The 18,570-nt window shown below is 31.1% G+C and overlaps 2 protein-coding genes across 5 annotated transcripts in view; both read right to left on the reverse strand.

The window, feature by feature from the left end:
- LOC107170189 (ecdysone receptor-like) overlaps positions 1 to 18,570 on the reverse strand; it is a 105,732-nt gene that overhangs the window by 71,742 nt on the left and 15,420 nt on the right. The gene's annotated exons all lie outside the window — the stretch shown is intronic.
- Positions 4,889 to 18,570, reverse strand: part of LOC107170188 (uncharacterized) — a 47,714-nt gene continuing 34,032 nt past the window's right edge. For 2 of the 4 annotated variants that reach the window (XM_089218986.1, XM_089218987.1), the window contains exons 3-7: positions 13,514 to 13,577; positions 8,725 to 8,906; positions 8,420 to 8,563; positions 6,703 to 6,768; positions 4,889 to 6,237 (exon numbers count right to left, since the gene is read on the reverse strand). In XM_089218986.1, coding sequence (XP_089075112.1) covers positions 5,348 to 6,237; positions 6,703 to 6,768; positions 8,420 to 8,563; positions 8,725 to 8,848 — 1,224 coding nt within the window. In that variant the 5' untranslated portion in view covers positions 8,849 to 8,906; positions 13,514 to 13,577 and the 3' untranslated portion in view covers positions 4,889 to 5,347. The remainder of the gene's footprint in view (positions 6,238 to 6,702; positions 6,769 to 8,419; positions 8,564 to 8,724; positions 8,907 to 13,513; positions 13,578 to 18,570) is intronic. The other 2 variants (XM_089218989.1, XM_089218988.1) reach the window with 2 other exon arrangements.

Raw genomic sequence — 18,570 nt, forward strand, 5'->3', positions numbered from 1 at the left:
AATATAAAATAATTTTAAACTTTAAAAACTTTCCAAAAAAATAAAAATAAATAAATACAGCTGAATTTTTAAAAGTTTATTAATATTTTAAGAATCAATTGATTAATTTATTTGGGAGGGGGCTAAGCCCCCCAGCCCTCTTCCTAGTTGCGCTTATGAGAGAGACCTTTTTTGTTTTCTTCAAATTATTCTCTTTATTTATAAGAGGCACATTGGTTTAAAATGAATATTATTTGACCTTTACAATATAAAATGTATACGTACATAACCAAAACCTAAGTAAAATATAAAACATTTTTGTGAATTGTGATAGCTATAACAATAGTAAGCTTACTCACACACATATATATTATGTAGTACTAAATAACGAATTCAGATATTCATAGACGATGAGTGGTTGTAATTTATAATATGATGTTTAACTATGATATAGATAAAAAAATAATGACGTCATGATTATGTTATTTTATGGGAAAAAAGTTAAGAGAAACGGGTAGCAACTAGCAACATAATATTTTTGATCATGTCCTATATTTAGTTGCATTAATTATAATACGTATACATGAATGTCGAAGTTATTCACGGTGTAAAATATCGGATTTTATTAACTTGGTAAATTTACAAATAAAATAAAAATAATGACATTTCGTCGAAGTTTTATAATATGATATTTCCTATATAAATTTACATATTTTTGACGGCGAAAACAACAAGCGCCAACACGTGTATAAACTATTAAACACGTATTGATCAAAGATCGCAATCTATTCTTAACGAATTGAGCTGTCAAATGCAGAATCTTGGAATAGTGCATATAGTTATTATAAATGAAATTGACACATAAACATTTACGTATAAGTTCACTTGCTATAGTAAGTTGCCGTGCTATTTTGGCATCGTTTCCATGTTTTGACTACCTATATAGGTATATTATATACGCATAAGCCATCATACGTATATAGGTGTACATGCAACTTTATACATATTATCAAGTATATTAATCACGTACACGCGACTAATTATTAGTCAGACAACTGAATTCTGACGTGTTTGGAAGGAGACGGTTCTTAGGAGCAAATGCTAAAACAAAAGCAATATAATTATATATTATTTATAAATTATAATCAAGTACAAAAATAAGTAGGACAGAAGAAAACTGTGGTTGTTCTGTTCTATCCGAGTAAAATTATTAAATTAAGACTATTTTCCCGGAACATAATGAGTTTTCAAACACTATATAATGTATACGAGGCAATGAGGCGTGCACATTTTATATGACATTTTCAGTTTAAACACAATAATTCTCGTGCAGTCGCCTGCAGTCTGTGGCTCTGTGCGGTACCTATTATATTTTATACGGTACTACAATTTGAAGACCGTCGTAATGATGAGCCGTATACATTATACGTTAGTATCGGCTAAAAATTGAGAAATATGTGGACTCTCGAGATTGCATGATTAAAAATAATTTTTAAAAGCCTATTAAAATCGTATAGAGCACAATTTATTAGGTACGCCTGCAGGAAACTGATGTTTGACTTGACAACAGGATTAAGAAACGAATAAAAGACGTATATAACAATTACAAAACACACGCGTTAATAATATTTTATTATTATTATAACCGTTACTCGTCAAAGTGTGTAGATTTTCAAGTAACAAAATACGTACGGCAATATTTTAGTGTATATACGATATTAGGTATAGGCACCGCTGAATATCTCATGCAGATGGGCTTTCAGGAGGTGATAGTGAGTACTTAAATACAAGTACATATTTTCGGATCGATTTAAAATTTTTTCGATTTTAAAAACTGACCAAATTAGAGTAAGACAAAATTTGGATTTATGCATAATTCGTGGTAAAAAATAAAATGTACTAGATAAATTTATCGTATGAATTGTTCGATCATATTATTATAAACATGATTCCAGTCGTCTCAAAAATTCAGTCACAGTAGACGCTTTGATTTGGTTTTCACTTAAAATATCATATGCTGCCTGTATTATTATGTTTTTTAAGTCTTGAAGATTGACAAGCGGATCTGCATAAACCATCGTCTTCAAAAAAATACCAATGGCGTTAAATCTAACCAAATGCCAAATGCCTAACATGTCATAAGAGCGTTTACACACTCTCTCTCACACACACAGAAAAATGCGCGCGACATTGCCGGGGCTCAGAAGAAGGGACAAGAAAATCGACCTTGCCCCAGGTTAAGGACGACGCCGTCGTGGCATTGTATTCGTTTGCACCCTTTTGCACGCCGCGGATGTTAAGTACCGCGTGCGTGTTGCGTACAACATTGCATGCATGGTACGTTTGATGAAAAAAAAAACGATCGTCGACTGGAGGGGAAGTGCAGTACCGGTAATGAGGATTTAGCACGACCCCTCGTTGCAATATAATACATGCATGCATAATATCTATGCACAAGGCGACGCAGATGAATTTATAACCCATTGTTATTTTAGTACAGTCTTTACTCCGACTCGACTCTTTTATACATGCGCACCCTCCCCACAATTTGACCTAACTACTAGACTGATAACAGTACCAACGTATGCCAGAGTTCCGTTTGGATTTTGGATGTTTTTAAATATAAAGCATTTAATAGTACTAATAGAAGCGATTGTGCTGTGAAATTACATAGTTAATGACAAAGATTACTCGAACTTGAACAATTATAAAGACCTATTAGCTTTTTGTTTTCAGTTTCAAAAATATTTGAAACAATTATATACCCTCAAGGAAAACCAATTACTTAAATGCAATAAATGCTATCCCGCATTTCCAATTTGGATTCAAATCTAATCACTCCACTTACTCAACAACTTCTGCGTCGGAATATATAAACGATAGATAAAAAAAAAAAACTACATACAGGTAGTTTTCTTAGTCGTAGCCTAGGCCTTTAACCGGGTCTGGCACGACGCACGACGGACTTTTATATAATTTAAACACATAATACACTCTAACTACAATGCATACGCTTAGTTGCTTAGTTTGCTCTCAACTCACTGTTTTATAGTCCGAATAAACGAAATAACATCGGGAACTAGACTAATTAACGCGGGTGTACCTCAAGGCTCAAAAATTTTAAGTTTACTTTTTAACTTATTTGTTTCGGATTTCCCTACAACGAACAAAATTGAAATATCATAATACGCAGACGAGAGTGTATATATATACCATGGATGACCAACTTGCGGCTGGCGTCTTATTAAAAAAAATCAATATTTATTTATGAATGATAAAATTATAAAAATTATAAAATGTATTTATAATTAATATTTTGGCTCTTGATATCATCATATTTATTCATTTGGTTCGTGGACGTATTTATGTTGGCCACCTCTGGTATACTCAAGCTCTAATCACTTCGAAACTCAAATTTATTCAATCTCATCGAGACAAAATTCAAAAAATCGGAAAAAAAAGAAAATAATTTTAAGCGAACGAAAAAGCGCAGCGATCCTCTTCACCGACCGTCGTCTCAAAACTGCTAGTAATTTAAAAATGATTGTATACATTATTCCTCCGTTGCCTAACATCAAATACTTCGGTGTAATTTTGAACAGAAAACTTAGGCGAAATCCACACATATTATCACCTTCAAACTACAGTATAAGGCTACCAGAGGCTAAAAGCTTTGAAAGTAAATTCTACGACCATTACCTCTTATATACGGCGTCCCTGTGAGAGGAATTGTATTAGGAGATTAGAACTCACATACGCAAAATACAAGTTATCAATATAAAGTTCTTAGAACAATATCTTATGATCCATGGTTCGTTTGTAGTATCCTGCACTCAATCAAAACTTCCAGCTACACACAATAACTGATTAAAAATAAAAGAAATCAGCAATCAATTTTTTCAACCACATTAATTCTGTTCGCAGCGAGAAATTTTACAATCTATAATACGTGACCCACCTATACACGCCGACTCAAGCGTGCAAGATGTCCACTTCACGACCTTTATTTATTATAATTTAATAATCTTATTAATACTACTATAGTAGTATCAATAGTATCATTTTGTTGCTAATATATGATTAAAATACAGCCCATTGTCAAACACACTATAATTTATCATAATCAGGTGATATAACTTGTGATATTATTATTATTATTATTATCTTTTTCCCGAATGTTATCAAAACGAATTAAAGGACCCTGAATTTTTGAATCATGCTGGTGATATTCAGGTTCTACTGATCTATAATGTAGAATGTAGACTGTTCATTTTCCAAAAACGAGATGCTCAATAAATTATACATAAAGTGATAAATGGAGAGCGCATAGAACATTAAATAAGCGAAATGGTTACGTCCATCATCTTACTGTTATACTCACGGAAACAATTTTATTAATCCTATGGTAAATTTTTTGATTCTTAGAGCACATTCACAATACATAGGATTTTTATAGCGTGAGAAAAATTGCATCATATACGATGTTGATATGATGGTAAACGAAGAAATTACAAAAAAAAGAATGATGACGTTTGACTTAAGACGAAAATATTTTGAAGACTTTTAGAATATATGAAAACAGTATTATTTGTGTCTGGTTCGTATACATACCTTTTTTTTTTGTTATGACGGTTAATCAATAGTAACCGTGGTATATTATACATTACACTGGTACCTAGGATTTTACGGGACGGAAATACATACAGTTCACTACCTACATCGTGTAATAGTTGGTGGGTAAATAATTTAGTGAATATATTAGCAAGGTTTTCAAAAACTTGCTTTTGATTGTTTATTTAAGTAAAAATACACGGAAACCGACCATAAAAATCTGATGCAGCCGCAAGGTGACTTGTACCTGTGTATACTTAAGTGTGTGTGCGGTGTTATAATAATATACACAAAGTCATGAAATGCAAATAATGTATATTATAATAATGGTTTTATTATCATAATAGTACAATGGTTTCAAATAACTTATAATTAATATGAATTATACACAAGAGGAGAATAAAATACCGAACAAGATGAACCACTGAACGTCACTACTTTACAAATATACATGGAAAAGGCACGCTACTTTATTAAGTCTTAAATATAAATGCGTATGTATATTTGATATTACATATTATTTAAATCATTTGATATCAACTCGAAATAAATTGAGAGCCTAAATTTATGGTTAGGGATGTGGGTTAAATGAAAATTGTCGAAATGCGTACATTATTCTGTAGTACACAAAAAATAAAAAAAATATGAACTTGACGCTTAGAGGTGTGTTCCTCATCGGCACCACGTCCGTCGTTCGCGAATATATTATAATAATATTATACACTTTATATATACTAAGAGTCACATGAGACTCTTATCATTCAACGTCTGACGACGTCATACCGGTTGACTTGTCGTTGCTTTTGCCACTGCCACAATCGTCCATACGGCTATTGTGCAACAACTGACTCATGACGTCGGCCAGTCGCTTGGTCTGTGTCGCGTTTTCCTTCATCAGCTTCTCCATCCTGGTAAAGTGCCGGTCGTGCATGGACAGCGTGTCCCGGTGCACGCGGACCATCTGTTCCAGTATCTGTTCCAGCACGTCTGGTTGCTGGATGTGATGATGCCGGCGGGACGACGATGACGAACCGACACCTCCGCCGCCGTTGCCACCACCACTGGTGGTCGAGCACATCGTCAGCGGGTCCACTTTGAACCGCTTCGACACGTGACCAGAACTGTTGACCACGTAACAGTGGTCGTCATTCGTGCCGTCCATGTCGTCCATGTCGTCCAGTGCCACATCCGAGTCGTTCATATGATGATTCTGCATGCCACTGACGCTAGATGCGTCCGCGTCGGCCATGTCGTCGCCGACCACCACCGTTTGCGTGTACGTGGCTGCGTTCGCGTACTTCTTCTTCCGCTTGAGAATGTCGTGCAGCGCCTCGAAGTACGGCGGTGGTTTTTTAGGCGCCGAACTATTCGGATCTGTCGAACTAATTAAGTAGTTCCGGTACGACTTCTCTAGGTTGCGCCATTTCTGGTGGCACTTAATGCCACCTTCATTCACCGAATCCGCGATTCTGTAACCTTTAGACATAAGTTCCTCACATATCCGCTTCCACACCCGAATCTTGACCGTGCATTGGTCGTTGAACATATCCTGGTATTTTTTAGAGGCCACTAAACCTAGCATCTCTCTGGTCGCTTCGATATCCTTCTGGCACGGTGTCCTCATACTCCACAGAAGTTGATCGGCGTCTGCAATACAGTGATGCACAGATTTCGTATGGTAACGCTTATTTAATTTAATTTAGTTTTTAGGGGAAGAGGTTATAATAACATGTACTAAATGCCAGATGATTCTAATAAAAATAAAAATAATATTTTATGGGTTACTTCGGTGTTTAGATTCGAATTTTGAACAAGTAGGTAATATATAGTTCACAAATTATTAATATTTTAAGTTTTGATGAGCAAATTAGATTGATCAAGGGTACCCTGCAAAATGTTGGTTCACTACATTATAATCATCGAAACTTTAATTATTCGTAATTCGTAAACTCAATAAAAAAAAAAGTTCAATGGTGTTATTGTGTGTAAATGTATTGTAACGATCTAGAATTATGTAAAAAAATATTTTACATTGTATTAAAAAAGGTAATAGTTTTTGAAATTATGAATGTTCTTAGATGAAGTATAATACTATATAAATATTGTACATACCGGATGTCTCCTCCACCCCGTCAGTGAAATACGATTTTGGAAAACTATTACTGGGCGTCAAAGGGCCTAAACTCGAAACAGAAAAATTGTAAAAATGTGGTTTTTGTGCTTGTTAAAAATATGAGATACCGATATTCTGTTTATGTCAATATTTTGACATTTTGTGTGTAAATACTGGCAGATGAGAAGTATAATATTATTCAGCAATAGACGATTGGGTGGTACGAGACACCCTGTATATTTAGTGGTGGACAATATTAATAAGTAGTATAATATCCATAGACCTTATGTTATAGTGGAGCTGTAGTAAACATACAACAGTGATAACCAGCATTGATAAAGTGCAATATAGAGAGATTGAGTACAATATTGTAGCTCAGTCATAAATCATACACGAAAAGTGCCATTTATGACCGCTAGTCCGCCCCCATCAGTAAACAATTAACACCGGCTTATTAGGTATTATAAGGTTTATGAATATAAATAATTAATAATTAATTATCCGTTTCATAAGTCATAACGCAATGGAGTAGTTAACAGTCGAAATCATTATTACATTATACATAAAATACAACTATCATTGCGAAATGTGATCTTAGCATTGCATTAGCAACCAATCTTGAATCGGTAGGAAGAACATAGGACGAAAGAAACGGTACGACCGAAATTAAAATTGTTAAATATTTGTTCAATTACCTATATAATATGTTTTAATCTAATAAAAAAGACACGTACAGCATTATTATCAATTAAATTTACTTTTTATCATTAAAATAGTGTTTACTTAAAAATGATATTATAAATTTAACATGTACTGAATATTGGTGTATGAATGTCTGTATAGTAAAAACAAATTATATAATACCATTAAAAAATATTTTATGGCTCATTAAATGTATTATTATTGCTCGTTTTACAATCAAATGATGACTATATAAATAAACAAAAAATAATAGAGTTAAAAACAACTTTAATATGTGGTGATAAAATTATAAGAAAAATCTCGAAAACATTATCAATTATAACAAATGCATTATACCTGCTGGCTTATAAAATGGCCCCTCCAGTCGATTATTACTGAATATAAAAAAAGAACAGTGTTGTTTTCTAATGTTTAAATGTTTAAATGTTCAAAACCAAAACCAAAAAAAAAAATATTCACTCAGATAGTTATATATATTATTATTGAGTATACCTACTTTATAAACTGTATAATTAATTAAAAATTGTAATTAAGACAATTTGATATGAAATTCAAGGTTATGGCACTCAATAGGTAAAGAGTAAAATACGTGGAACTTATGCTGAGGACAATAAAAAAAAATCTTTAAAAATTAAGGATTTTTTTACAAATTAATTCAATTCAAAATACATTTAATAATAATATCATGATAATATTTATGCATAAAATTAATAAATTTGGATTAAGAATTTCTATAATCAACTATAAGACAAGACACAAGAATTTGTCTTTTTCTTAATGATAAGTCATTGATGACTGGCAACAATATTATCGTACATAAAGAAACGAGACCTTCAATCAGACGTCAACTACAGAGTTACAATCGTAAATTGTGGAACAGCGGTTATGTAGAAAGGGAATCCACAAATATTTATTACCCACATCGCATACCTAACATACTTTTATTACAAATTACATTATGAAACGGATAAACAATTAAGTGCGTATATTATAATAATATAGGAATATATTTACCTGTCAAGACTTGGACAATTGGTTTCATATCGTGTTCAGGCGAATCTTTTGGAGACCCGGGGGGAGACCCGTAACTCCCATGATACCCAAAACCAAAAATTTCCAATACATCCTCCGAGTTAGGAACAGCTATACACTTTCCGCCTAAAAATGTTCGTTGTATAATTTTTCTTCAGACAATGTGGTGTAAAAAATAAAACGTTTTCTTTATACGACAAACTTTGAAGAGTATATATATTATATACCTACTGTATATAATGTATTTATACACTTCTTGAAAAAGATCATTTTTAAACAATACTCACTTTCGTTGTCCAAAACAATAAGATCGCCATTTTCATTTAAAACTGGTTGTTTCTGGTCGTCAACAGCAATACTATGGTTATCAGGATTAATCCATTGATATTTTTCCATCTTAATAGGAGTCATGGATTGATTTATATTACTTTAGAATTTTTATAACTTAAACTATACGTAATATTTTAACCTGTTAAATTATAAATGTGAATAATTATACAAAGTATGATAAGACTTTTATTGAAATAAAATTAAATAAGTAAATGTGTAATTCGTATAACTATTCGAGTTTCATTACAAAAAATAAAATGGAAAAACAGTCGTTGGTTATAATAAATTGTTATATTCAATAACTAAATACCTAGTTAAATTTTTTTAGACGAATATCAGAATATTCTTATATAATATATAATATTTCTATTATAATTATTGTATTCTGATAATAGTAAAGGTTCCTAGTTCCTGATATCAGTACAATTGTCATTTTTCAGATCTCCATGGAACATATATTATTACGCTATTTTAATGACTTTCTTTATCAGACAATAATCAACATTTAAAAATTCATGTAACAGGTTAACACATCCGATGATTAAGTAGCCACCCGCCCATCCCGTCAATCAATTACAAATAAGTTATTTTCAAAGCTATAGAGCGTATGGATTATATGAATAATATATAAAGCCGATGAAATGAAAAATGAAAATAAATTATAGCATTTTACAAGGGCAATCAATGAATTAAAGTTGATAATGAAGGCGTACGATCGTTATTCAATAATACTTAAGTAATAGTAAATTTAAATAAATAACTAAATGTAAGGATGAATTGACAATCAATATACGCCATATACGATGTAAAAATATATTAATTAATACAACTATAATCCTGCGGCTAATAACGACGACAATAAATGTATTGCATGTTTATATATTTCTGAATATGTGAGTGGTTGTAAGTCGAGTTGTAGATATGGTATTATAATTTAACATGAATGTTACGTAGAATGAATACGGAAATCCGATATACGAGTATACTCTGTGGTTTTTTTAACGGTACGGTGGATGCATGTTGTAAGACGATTACTATATACACCAGTATACTAGACAAGACGGGAGAGAGAGAGAGAGAGAAGAAACGATAGCGGTGACGATGGCCTTGGTCTAGACCCTCTGTATAACATCTTATTGGTCCATTGCACAAGACAACCGAAATGGCACAGTGCACACAACGCACACATATAAGTACGAATATACACTGTTTGAAAAAGTTGGGCGTTGCATCGACCTCCTCTATTATTGCACAAACGCACACACACACACACACACACACACACACACACACACACACACACACACACACACACACACACACACACACACACACACACACACACACACACACACACACACACACACACACACACACACACACACACACACACACATACGCACACACCCACACACAGAATGTACGCGCGATGCAACACCGGCAGTTTAACCGGACCCAAGGCCGGAACGAGGAAGACAAGTGAGGGGGCAGCAGCTATTGCATGACATCGCTGCCGCTGCACTGCACAAGTTCACGTCAGAAGTAGGTACTGTCATAATGTCTTTAGGTTAGAGAGAGAGGCCAATAACCCTTTATTGTACATAGTATAAATATATAATACTATATATACATAAACTCGTTACTAACAACAATGCAGCAGTGGTAGAAAAAGTAAAAACAAACACGCGCACGCACGATATTATAATAAAAATAGATAAAGTAAGTAGGTGGTAAGAATTAAAAATTGCAGATTTTTGATTCACCTTTATAGCCGTTCCAGATAATTTTTTCATCGTCATTGTCAAATGAGTATCTTGTAAAAAAGATACAATAATAAATGCCGTTATGAAACGACATTCCTCTCCTACAGTGCAAATACAACATCTGTATCATTTATTATCATAATACCCAAGCCGATAAAAAAAAATCGTTCACAATAAAATAATGTATGATATTAAAAAAAAAAAAATTAAATCATTAATCGCCAAGGATGAACTATCACTTTTACAATAGTTGTTGTTTTCTTATTTAATCAATGATATCTTAGAGAAGATATAACGAAGTGTGCTCTGCATATATTTTATATGTAATGCATTGCACGAACCAATGATGATATATTTTTTATGGTAAAAAAAGTTCATGATTAAAATTTTAGTACCTAGTTAACTTTTACTATCATATTCCATATTCAAAGATAAATTCTTATCTTATATTAAATGACTCATGGTATGTTTTTTTTTACATCCTAAACTAGATATACGAGATACTTTCAACATTTTCACTATACTGCTTTGATGTATAAAAGGTAAATTTGTCAAGTTCATACACAATATAATGATAAAACAGGAATTATCAAAGTAGAGTGTCACATACCTAATAGATATCATATATAAATAATAAATAATACATATGTATTATAACTAAAAGGATTAATTAGGAATTTAGTTGTGGGGGGGGGGGGGATTATGTTTTTAGCGAAATCTGTAAATACCCTCATAACCCTTAATTACGGCCCTGTTATAACTTATAACCTTTAGAGATCTAATGCAAAGTTATTCTACATTCATAAGAATTACATTTATATTCTAACCTAATTTTATTATAAAAAGCATAAAACGTCGTTGATAAAAAATAAAACCAGAATGAGTATTTCAATAAGTATTATTATAGTTGGTATATTAAATTTTATAACAGATAATTAGGCTTTCGTATAGCAGGTGATTTACCACCTAATATTAATTAAGTACTTTAATAACATAATATGAATGATCTACCAGAAAATTAGAATACATACAACTTGGTTAGTTTGTAACGACTATACAAATTCAAAATAATAAAAATAAATCAAATTCTCAATAAGAAATGGATTAAAAATAAAATTATAGGATTAAACAATTTAAGCACAATAAACATTTTATAAAATAAAATAATTATTATACAATTAAAAATTAGATAAATATACTGATCTCCAGCGTTTTCCAATAAAATATCGAAGAAAGAGTTCAGAAGTAGTAGTACCTACTATACATTTTTCAAAGTATTTTTTAATTTGGGGTATGACTTAATACATTCTATTGGTTGTATGTTAGCACCTATGTGGTTCGATCAAATTCTTGGTGATTTAAAATTCAATAAGTATAGTTTTTGGTTTGCGTAATCTTATATGGTTTCTAAAAAATGACATTTAATGAAGTAGCTCTTTTCAGTCGACCAAATAAGAATGTTGGACCAAATATGAACAATAAAAAACGTATTTTAACAATCCTACGAATATCATGCTGGAAATAGATCCCAAAACCTTAATATCCTTGTATAATTACAGCCCGTCATTCTATTTTAATGTTACAAGGAGAAATATTTTTGAAATCAGAGTTAGAGTCTTCCGTTTTTAGTTAAAAAAAACACTGCTACAGTTACCAATAAAATCATATACCTTGATTTTATCTAAATTTTCATCGTGAACACTTTTGTGTACATGCGACTATAGTCAATTTAAATTTAGTTATTTAGTCCAGCTATACGTTTTCAGTTTTACATACTTTTCTACAACATACGCATTATGGAAGAAACTGAACTAGTAAAAACTGTTTAATCAGACTCTCCAGTAAGTATAAAATTCTTCACAATTATAGGCAAATCTATTCAAGACCAATACAAAACAATTCTAAAATATATTCAAATCGGTATACATAAAAATGATTGTCGCAGATTAGTATCAAATGTAAAATGATCAGAATTCGGCAAAAATTCCGTATTTATTTAATATAATATGTAACTAATCAAAAACTGTAAAAGAAAAAACGCACTTCGTTGACTCTATTTTATATTATATACTAGTATTAGTATACTACTATATTATCAAATTTAATAGGTTATCAATTGCACATAAAATTAAGAGGTTGCAACATAACTAAAATTAAAAGGTAAATCATGTTCATCACCTTTTGTCACTAAGTAATATTTATATATATTATGGCCTATGGCTACTTAACATAAATTAATAATAAAAAACCAATTTTTCAAGAATTTATTTTATAAATAATTGGGAAAACCAATAAAATATTGACGAACAGCACAGTGAATAATGAAAAGGTACAATTATTTTTTGTTTTAACAACAAAAAAGCCAAAAAAAATCTTTAATTTACAGTATTAAAAATTCTTTAACGCTCATAATTTTTTGCAATCAAGATAATTTATCAGATACATAGTTGAACAAACATAAAGTAAAACTTAATTTGAAATTAATTTTAAGTAAATCTCACGTATAAAAAAATTAATCACTGATATTAGTATTCATATCGGTTTTAATTTTTAAAAAATCCAAATTGAAGAGGCTTTATACCAGTTTATAGAATTTTCAATCTCGTACATATAATGATAAATTTGCTAAATGAACAATAGACTTAAAATGTCTATACAAAGTACACATGGACATTGGACATATTTTTGATATTTATCAACTACCTAGCTTTAAAAATAAAATCTAAAATAGGGAACCCTTCATGGCTTAACAATAAGAACAATAATAATGATATAAATAAAAACAAATTAAATAATATTCCTATCACGTTCTTTTTGAAGTATTGATCCCTAAAAATTTGATTTACTCAGTGTAAAACCTAAGTTAGATAAGGTACCCTAACACAATAATAAGGATTAAATGATTAATCATTTAGTATAAATACGTATTTTCCATTAAAAAACGTGTAGATTTAAATGTAATTTCAAGTACATTTTTACTTACCACAAAATTATTGTTTATTTTTATATTATTGATTTATGAATATTTTGTAATGATTGAAACATACCTGCAACAAAAAATCACGACTCATTAGTTATGAATAAAATAAAAGAACAACAATAATTATATGCAAGTAATATAAATAAGCTAAATTAAAAATAAACAATATATAGACATCATGTTTGAATATTTTGTACGAACATTTAAATAAAAACAACTATAATGAAATTTTTTCAATGTACCTATGTACAAAATATTAACTTGTTAATTAATATATTAAGAGCTAATATTAAATACCAAATATTAATGTACAATCAAAGAAAAAACATGTGATATACTAATTATATATGTAATATTGTATAATAAGTTAATATAGTTAAATCTCTAACTGAATTGCGGGCGGCTTCACCGTATGCAGTTTTTTCGTCGCGGAAAATTGTATTTAATATCTACGCTCTAAAGGGATATCTCGGTTTGAGCGTATTTCTGTTTTAATGTACTTCAGTTCACGAAAAAATGAACGTCAATGCATCTAGTTTTGTGAAATAATTAGACCTAGAGGGGCAACCACAAGTCACTGATTGGATATAACAATTGGTATATTGGTAACGTGGTTAAAAGCGTTTAAACTACTAACTCTCAAAACTTTTTTTCACCTATATTTCTAAAAAAATCTCTGCGATTTTTGTCAAAAATAAATAAGTAGTTTTTGAGGATATATAAGATACGAATATATTTGGTTTTAAGATACAATTTCTTTAATCAAGGCCATGTAAACGCGGCGATTTGATGCATACTTATACCAATGTAAACATTTGTCCATTTTTAAATGAAAAAAAAAATAAAAACCATAATTTTTAGTTTTTACTACTATTATTATAATCTGCAACAAATGCAACCATTTAAAAAGAAAAAAATTCAATTTCCATCACGATTCACAAAGTTCTTGATTGTAGACTCCTTTGATATGTAAATTTTAGAAAATTCTTTCTTAGTAGGTATCTATATCATAAAATGAAATTACTGTCCAAATGCCATACTCATAGCTTCAGCGATTCCAGTTAGGCTATGATAAGTCAGTCAGTCAATCAAGAAAAGTTATTTTACAAACTTATAAAGATATGATTGACGAATCCTCATCAATAAAAGGTGTATTTTTAAAATGACATAATCTTCAGACGATAATAATTAAAATGACTTTAATGGATTCATTGACTATGAAATCCAACAAGTATTTTTTTATTTTTGATATTGTGTAAGATTTAACTACCTAATTAAATTGATTACATGCTAATATATTTTACTAAACGATAATCGGATAATTAGTTATAAACACAGCTAGCTGTTGGAAAGACAACAAATGTTTAAAACAAAGAAGACCTACCTAAGGAGTTTGTAATAGTAGTTTTATCAAACTTTAATTGACGATAATTAATAGAAAAAAAAAATTTAATTATACCGAAAGATTATTTCATCAGCATTAAACAATTACTTCAAAAGCGTAATTCTTGGCCAAGATATAATTATTGTTATATTTGTTTCTATAGCATACAACAATATGCGTTGACCTTCTCTATATATTTTTAAAATTAAATAATCCATCATATTTTGAACATGTTAAGGTACGCATTGAGACTAGTAAACCGGCCGAGTTAAAGCGCGATACAAATGTGTGCTCTTGCACGGTTCAAAATGTAAACAAATTTCAATTTAAAGATCTATAGGTGATTTTAAATCAACACATCAGCGATAGTATGAAACAATAAACAAAACGTTGTAGAATAATAATATGCTCGGTTTAAAAAGCGGTATAAATCTCAAGACGATAACATTAAACATATAATTCGATATAGGTATTTGTTTAATAAACGATTATACTGGTAGATTTATTTACAAAAACTGGTCGACGGAGGATAACAGTGATGCTGATAGAAGGGAATGGGTCAGCGCCGGTCATTTGGGTCAAAAGCGCATCACTCATTTGCGTAATAATAACGATAATAATCGCAACTTAACATAATAATATAATATAATAAAAATATAAAATATAAAATATTGCAACACGTAGTACATCATTATATAATAAAATCATTAATCGGCCGTCTACGTCTAAACGTCATGCTCGTTTGTGTATACCGCGCAAAATGACGCGTTATTGGCACATGTGCGTTTCATACAACGTGTGTATGCGCAGACAGACGTCGTCGTCGGCGGCAACGGCCAAATGTGTTAAAATTTAGTGTGTCATCACTGACCTGGGCCAACCCGTGCAGTTTCGCTCCTGTTGCTGTGCGCGAGCAAAATGCGTATTATCGGAGGCGGCGGCGCTTGCGCTCTAATTCACAGCAGACGCCACTAAAAACGGCACAACCGCTGGCGTCGCAGTCACCGCCCCGAATCAAATCGAAACACAACGACGCCATAGATCGTTTTGCGCGACCCCTTGCATAAAGGTTGATTGGCGGGGTGGGGAGGGTAGGGGAGAAAGACTAACAGGCACCACCCTTCCACTGAAGGCAAAAAGCGTCATCGATCTTTTTTGTCGTCGCCTTTTTAGTTGACACCGCGTATCGTATAGATACAACAATATATATTCATAATTGTAGTAATTTATTATATTAGTTTTTTCCGGCTTTATCGTCGATTCCGTAGAAGATGATATATTTTCTCCACAGTATATAATCAAACGTAATAATAATAATAAAATATATCAAACAAACACGTCTGACGGTCCATATATGTAAAATTCTAATTCCATAACTACCCCTTCCCTTTACCTCCAAACAGTGTTAGTCGCCAGCGCGGCGCCACGAACAAAAAAAAGCAACCAATGATAGTTTTCAACCACCGACCAATGTACGATAATATAATTAGTATCAAACTGCCTATCGTTTATCATGCACGAAATTATTTAATATGATGTAATACAATAATATTTATATTTGAATAGTGAATGCTGAAAGACAACTAAAACGTTGTTATATGATATGCATAATATATTTTCTCGTATTCAAATCAATTTTTCATGCCAAACGTCTCTACTAATCAATACAATATTATTCTGTTTTCAATTTTAATCACTCTTTCCAACATTCTTTTTACTTTTATATCAGACTGTATGACTTTTTTACATTTACAATATAATGTAAGTTAAAAGTTAAGTACCTACGAAGACAATATTATATGAAGTGTGTACCTTATATACGGAATAGGCATATTCCATGCATATACAGGATGGGCCCGAAAAACGGAAAAATTTGAAAGTTAAGTTGGATGCACTGGGAATTATTTAAAAACGTGGTAGTGTCATCAATAAATTCATAGGTACTTGCCATTTAGCATGATTTAAGATAATACTGGTTAGACGACGAAATGTGATAACGTGACCGTCAAACAGAATCTGTAATCTGAATTATGTGTCAGAACCACGGCTTAAGATAGAATGGTTGCACAACGAGTCATTATTTTGTGATCATCAATTGTTCTTATCAGAAATCTGTTAAAAGTTACGTTACACCGCTATCTAGTTGCTTACATATACATCATCAAAATTCTATTCTTATTTTATATTGTGGTATTCAAAAAGTACTAATTAGTAATTTACAAATTTTATGGATAATCCGATAATCCTTTAAAGTTTCAAACTCATCAAATTATGAAATGAAAAATTATTTCATCAATAATAATAAGGTGCTTGTAGTGGCTTCACATATTATGTAATAAAACTTTATATCCCAAAACAAATAAACACTAATTTAAAATTTACTATTTGGTAAATAGCAATGTGTGTAATAGCCTCTATACAATTTACATATTAGTAAAAGATATAATATCTATCAGCAAATTGTAATTGCTATTTACTCCAATATCCACTGGGTCCACTGCGGGTTCTGAAGTTTCTGGTTCACACAATTTTAATGGAATTGCTCCCTTTCTTAATTTGTGTTTTTTTAAGCATATCTATAAATTAAAATAATACCTACAGACTACAACATATTTTAACACATAGGTATATAGTGTATTGAATAATATCATATCATTCATAATACAACAAATTCTTATTGTATGTAGCTCAATAAAGAAGTAAACTTATGGTGTACTTATTAAGTCCTTCACCAGACTCCCATGTGCTAATAATATCACATTCTTTAAAATGTGAGGCGCACACTCAAAAACTTTTTTTTTATTTAATACCTAGAGCATCCTCCCAAAGTTTTTTTATTTCGTCCTCTTTAGGAACGCTAAAAAGAGTTTTGGACGCACAATGTGACTCATGAATTTCACAATAATTAGGCATAATGACCAAAAAGGCAATAAACGTAATTGAATATTCACAAAACCAATTATCAAACACAGACTACAGTGATGAGATTTCGTTTAAAAGATAATACATAAACATAACATTGTCATTTAATTATTATATAGATAGAGTATGAGATCAGTGAATCGTGATTATAATAATTGAGTTACTTATTAACTCAATTATATTATATTTATTATTGAAAATGCAATAATTTAATATTATGGCGGGAAATGGGAATATTTTAATACTGTAGTACCAATTAACAACCACCAAGAGCGTTAGTAGTAGTTCACTTTTTCGTTTGTTAGATAAGAACTCTCGTATACCGCCTTCTAACATTGCGCAGTATAGCCCGATGTGCAACCATTCTATCTTAAGCCGTGGTCAGAACTGACTATAGGCGCTCCAAACGAGAAAATTATGTATTAATACTAGCTGATCCCGCGCATTTGTCATTAACAATCCGTTTTCCGTTAATTTATAAACAAATATCTCGACATTAAATCTCAAAGTCCCCGATTGAATATCTCCGTATCTCCCCAGTTTGGAACTAGGAGTGTGAAAAATACTTCAGAACCTGTTCTCAAACTAATAAAAACTGATAATAACTAAATAACTTAATAACCAACAGAGTAACAGACAACTTACAGTAATGACTAATAACAACAATTTATTAAGTATGTATTTAAAATTACAAATATTTAATTCAAGTTTACAATTCAAGTTTTTACTAGCTTAGATAACTTTTTTTTCGTTT

The sequence above is a fragment of the Diuraphis noxia genome, unplaced genomic scaffold (genome assembly GCF_037042655.1).
Source record: "Diuraphis noxia isolate RWA-SAM2 unplaced genomic scaffold, SU_Dnox_SAM2 contig0002, whole genome shotgun sequence".
Taxonomy (NCBI): domain Eukaryota; kingdom Metazoa; phylum Arthropoda; class Insecta; order Hemiptera; family Aphididae; genus Diuraphis; species Diuraphis noxia.